Source organism: Pinus tabuliformis, chromosome 6, assembly GCF_031772625.1.
Source record: "Pinus tabuliformis cultivar Carrire ecotype Pingquan chromosome 6, CPIR1, whole genome shotgun sequence".
NCBI lineage: Eukaryota > Viridiplantae > Streptophyta > Pinopsida > Pinales > Pinaceae > Pinus > Pinus tabuliformis.
In genome coordinates, this window is record NC_142292.1 from 1,518,110,057 (window position 1) to 1,518,116,056 (window position 6,000).

The following is a 6,000-nucleotide window of genomic DNA, read 5'->3' on the forward strand; positions in this document are numbered from 1 at the left end:
TGTGAGAGAAATCAAACAATGGTATGAGGAAGGGAAAACAACAATAAAAGGAAGGTTAGAGCCTCATTTTGATCATTCTATTTTGGCATTTCATTTCTGATTTAGAAGGTTTGCTTGAGTTGTTGAGCTAAGTCAATCAATGTTGCTTCGCACAGGGATTTCCAAGCGGAAAATCCCAACTCCCTTTCACTAAACCTAAAGTGTCACCTTAGGAGAGAAATTTGGAGCTAATTGGATATTTCTTTTCCTAAATTTTGTGAGCCATTTCATCTTTGCATCAGGTGGGACGAATTTTTCAGGAGGACGCAGTAGCAGAAATAGAGTTGCTTGGAGGAGGAGATTGGGAAATTTGCCTCAAGAATTTGCAGGAATTTCACTTGGAGGAGGATGACTTTCCTTGTGGAGTTTTAGAGCCCGAGACTGTTGCATTTGTGTGGGCTGAACTATTCTTCCTTAGGGCCTGCACAGAAGTTTTACTGGGCAGTTTTTGGTAAAGCAGTTACTATAGCTCTGTGCCGAGAAATCGCTGGAATTCTCACTCTATCATTTCAGAGCTATTTCTCAGTGGATTTCAGTTATTTTGGTGGAGGATTTTGGGTGGATGCAGCTGTATATTTTTTGGTGGGACGCAAAGCTAGGCAATGGGTGATTTCACTTGATTTTTGGGTAATTCTAGGAGGTTGGAATTAGCCCAAAAGCTTTCCGGGTTTTGTTGGTCCGGGGTTGGACGGCATTGTGCTAACTTTTTAGAGCAAATTTGAGGCCTCAAATATAAGTTTGCATCCAGCAGCAACAGTAGTAAATCTCTGGGCAGAGCGTACAGCCAGTGAACCTATTTCATCGTGGAGTTTTCTTTATTCACACCTGGGTTTTGCATGCTTGCTTTAGCAAGCCCAAGTGCACTCATTCCATTATATTTTGTACTCAGTTTCTCATTGGATATTCAATAAAATGGCTCAGCTTTATTGTTTCTGCTCAACAGTGTTCTAAATTTGTTGTTCTTATGGAGTTTTCAGATTGCGTGTTTATTTGTTTGTTGTAGCTAGTTCATGTTTTGACACTTCACTATATTCCTCTAGTTAGAATATCACAATTTGTAACATTCTCCCCAACTGTTGCAACCTCTAGTTAGAATATCACAATTTGTAACATTCTCCCCAACTGTTGCAAGTTGATCACAAATCTACATGACCTTCATAAGGTAATTGGTGACTAAATCTGATCAGGTCATCTCTACAGATCTGAGTTTGTTCCATAATATCATCTTCTTATTTATGTTCACACTCCAACAAAGATTTACCAAGGGATTGAACATTTCCTTTTCCATCTTCTTCTCAAATATAAAATGGATCGAATAATTATTTACAGCATCCATGATCCATAAATAATTTGTTTAGCCCTAACTTTCTTCATCGTGTAAAATGCCAATTGTTGTGGATCTGTAGGCGAAGGCACAACATCCTTGATAATATCCCAGAAATCATTCTCTTCCAACAAGAATGTAACCCTCACTTTCCATGACAAGAAATTTGAGGCACCATCTAGTCTATCCTCAAATTTAAGGCTAGTTGAGGCCATGATCTAATGCACAAACTCCCATATCTGAAAATTGATCTTTAAAGGAAATATTGAAACCCTCTAACTGCAAGTCCTTCTTTATAACAGTGGATTGACCACCATAAATCAGTGAGAACCCAAATCAGAGAACTTGCTTTGATACCATGTAGAAATTCCCAACCCTAGATGAGTGTTGTCCTTATGATTTCAATTAAACAATTAAATTGCTGAATTAAATTAACACATAAGCCAATTTCAAACTATAGCATCAATCACACAATAGCTAGAAAAGTAAATAGTCAAAACATAAAACAGTTTTACACGTACACAGGTAATTTCTCATTCAAAATCAATTGTTTATTCCTTACTGAAAACTTACATAGCAACCTCCACAAACTACTAAAAAACAGCAGCTACACAATTATCAAAATCACCCTGAACAAGGTATATGTCTTGCATGAGAGAGGTATAGCCTGCTGGAAAAACAGCAACCTCCACAAACTACTAAAAAACAGCAGCTACACAATTATCAAAATCACCCTGAACAAGGTATATGTCTTGCATGAGAGAGGTATAGCCTGCTGGAAAAAACAGAAAACAGTAGAAAATTGTTCTAGAACTCTATTGTACAGATTGTACAGCTAGTGCTGTACAGCCTCTGTTGTATACACTATACGGATTTGTTGTTGTACAGCTGCTTCTTTCCTGAATCAACTCTCTCTCTATCTCCCCTACGTGTTGCCCTGTTCAACTGTGTAATCTTCTTTCTGTCTTGTCTTATTTATGCTTTTCTGAAACCATGATTTAACAAAACCCTAATCTCCAAAACCTATTGATCTCGGGATGTATAGTTGAAACTTGAAATAAAATCTAGTCAAAGTCAATAATGTATCAAAATGCACTTTATTGGACTCAATCATGAAACTTAAAACAAAGGATATTTCACTTTATCATAAATAAATTACAAAATAGAATTAACCAGCCTAGATCCATCTTAACTACCGATCTATCAAGCACGGAGAGGGACCAAATCTTTCAAGGTGCAAAGCTCTTTTTTGAGTGCAAAACTTGAGGAAAGGTTTGCACCTCCAGAGATTTGATCCCTCTCAGTGCTTAATAGATCCAAAGTTAAGAGGGATCTAGGCAGGTTTAAACTTTAAAATACACACAGGCTCTATATAAATATAAATAGGCTATATTGCTCGGCAAAACCATGGCCATGGGTTGTCAAAACCTGCAGCCCAAACGCTACCAATGGTAAATTGACTCTATGACCTCATTTTCCCCTGAACTACCATAACAATATTGATAAGCATTAGTTTGTTATAAATTTTTTATTTTCATTTTTAAATAATTTGATTTTTTTTTTTGGAGTCAAAAATGTTTTAGTAACATAACGTGACATGACATTACAACATCTCTTTCATACTATAATGGAGAGGGTCTCTCCACACAATGATCATTTTTCCTAAGTAGTCTTCCTATAAATGTCTCAAACCACTTCATGTTCACACTGAACCTTTGTAACAAGCTCCTACTAGAGCTACAGTTCTCAACAAACTTACTCCGTGGGCAGATGGAGTGGGTTACCTATGCTATACCTGCTGCCATAATCCCCATAACCATTCCCGCCCGACACATAGTCCCCAATGAGATGTATCATTTTGGAAGATAGCAGACATTAGTTCCTTTCTTCATTTGACACTTAGAATTTGTAGAAACAGAGACGTTTCTGTGCCAATTATGAGCGTACTAGCATCTTGATTATGAGTGTACTAGCCTCTTGATCTCAGTTTAAGCCTCTTGTACAAGTGCCGTTGTTCCATTCACTTTTTTTTTTTTTTAAATGGTCAGAGGAAATTAGGTCATCGAAATTGCGGTCCAGTCTAGATGGCTTCCGAATTGCAAATTCTAAAATAAATTTGACAGCTAGTTTCAGATGGGATTTTCACAGCTCGCAGCACAACAAAAACATTGTGTTACGAACCCCTACGTGAACAAAATGTATCCATGTGCAAAGGCATTTGTCCTTGAACAAAGGCATTGCTCTTCGTTTGATGATAGACTACCACAGTTGCGAACATTTATAAAAACTGGCAGGGCGTTACAGAATAACATTTTCACTCATTGAAAACCCCACAGAAAATAAATAGTAAATGCTCTTCGTTTGATGATAGACTACCACAGTTGCGAACATTTATAAAAACTGGCAGGGCGTTACAGAATAACATTTTCACTCATTGAAAACCCCACAGAAAATAAATAGTAAATGCCAACTTTTAGTTTTATGGAGAGTGGTATGCGTGATTCCTTGCCGCCAGCTCAATTCCCGTAACTGAACATAAAACCCAGAAGTTAAAGCCCGAAAAACAAGATGATACACCCCATGATGCCCATTAAATTTTGCAGAATGAGGTTCAGGCCAACGACCCAGAAATGTTAAGACAGAAATTTCAGAAACATACCTCGAATACCGTCTGAAACCCGAAAATCTATTGTAATAAGAACGAACGAGGTTACGAATGAAAGCATCCCCACCATCTTTCATGTCCTTCAAGCTGCCAAGCCATACTGTGATCGGCCGTCTAATGATGGGCACCGTAGAAACATGGTCTGCGATTTCCCCTCTGAAGCTTCTGCTAATTTGGGCATATGGGGATAATTTATCAGAGTTTCCAAAGTAATTAGTACGCTTGGAATGGGGGCCAAGGACTGCAACGGTGTTGTCCGATTGATTAAGCTTTCTCAGACAGCAGAGAAGTTGACGACAACGAGACATTCTTGGCGAAGCTGAAGAGCGAAATTGTTGATGACCAGTGATGGAACATGAAATTTGAATGGATAAATTTATCGTTCAGTGTTATTCTGGCACAAGATTCCCCGATTCCATAACGGGTTCAAGTTTAAATTATTTCGATATATGTCAGCTTGATATCCATTTATGGTAGGGGTACAGCAGAGTACTTAAGTATGCTCTCGACTGGTACATAGGCCATATGATAAAGACTATATATCAACCTGTTTATTTCAAAAGGAGAGAACCTGCTCAGCATAGCACCTTACTGACAAGGATTAAGGTTCGAAGGCTTAATGAGGTATAAGGTTCGAAAGCTTCAAATCTTACTCAATGGAATCTAACTGCCTCCCTCGTTTGAATGTTGGCTCTCAATCTTACTCAGTGGAATGTGCCTGCCCCTGTCGTTTGAATGCTTTTTCATATTTTGCTGCACCGTTTGTTTTACGACTTGATCGACTTGGACCTTCTTAGTGGGTACACATTGCACTCTCGTTTACAAATGGGATGCATCTTATTGAATAATAGTGAAAGGGTCACATCTAAATTATTTTGACCTTTTTAAGCTTATATTTACAGGTATGAAATGTTTCATTGGGTAGTATAAAATTAAATTTATATTTTGCAAGTGTGTCACAGAGATGTTCTTTATTCTAGTATAGTTTAGTGTGCGGATATTTGGTTATATAATTTAATTTTACATTATATTTCAATATATATGGGAAAGTTATTTGCATTTTTTTTTGAAGTAGTCATTTTAAAATTAATATCAGATTTCTGAATTATTATACACGTTTTAAATAGCTTCGATGTGATGAAGAAAACTCGTAATAGATGAATAGTCATTTGAAAATTAATTTCAGATTCAAGAATCTCCATACACACGTTAAATAGTTGAGATGTAATGAAAAATAATAATAATATTTCTATAGAAAATTTGAATGAAAAATTAGAAGAATTGAAATAAAATCTAAGCAATATCATTAAATAAATGAAATGCATGTTGAGTGACTTATTATTATTATTACTAATGATGCCATGCATGGTACATAATGTATCTTCTATCACCATTGCTATGGTATTTGCATACCTTTGGAAGCATAAATGAACAAAATCCCAAATTACAGAGATTCACAGAGGAAAAAACACATACATGCATAAGCAGGGACAAAATAAGAAACTTAAATATAAACGAGACAAAATAAGAAACTTAAATATGAACGGACAGAAAATGTTACATGGCAAGTTCCAACAAGCCAGTGGTCAATATTTTAATTATATTCTAAATTTATAATTAATTCAATGCATATATAAATAGTTAAATCGTTATGGGGAGATGGATACCTTGCTACATAGATAAAGGGGGCCCATACACCAATTTGATGTCTAGATTAATCGTCACATGAAAAATAGATTTTTATTATAGATAGATAGATGTGTGTGCGCGCGCGTGTGTGTGTGTGTGAGAGAGAGAGAGAGAACTAACCTTGCAGTTTAGTTTAGACAATACACCTATAAAGAAATACACTTTTAGTTTTATCTAAACCAACCTAGATCCATCTTAACCCCATATATATATATATATATATATATATATAAACTAACCAAATTTACAATTTAGTTTAGACAACACACTTATAAAGAAATAC

The 6,000-nt window shown here is 36.2% G+C and overlaps 1 protein-coding gene across 1 annotated transcript in view; it reads right to left on the reverse strand.

Moving 5' to 3' along the window:
• The window catches only part of RBL12 (RHOMBOID-like protein 12), a 314,690-nt gene extending 309,853 nt beyond the window's left edge, over positions 1–4,837 (reverse strand). The window contains exons 1-2 of the mRNA XM_089428131.1: positions 4,682–4,837; positions 4,023–4,575 (exon numbers count right to left, since the gene is read on the reverse strand). Of these exons, the coding sequence (XP_089284257.1) occupies positions 4,023–4,336 (314 nt within the window). The 5' untranslated portion in view covers positions 4,337–4,575; positions 4,682–4,837. The remainder of the gene's footprint in view (positions 1–4,022; positions 4,576–4,681) is intronic.
• Between the last annotated feature and the right edge of the window lie 1,163 nt (positions 4,838–6,000).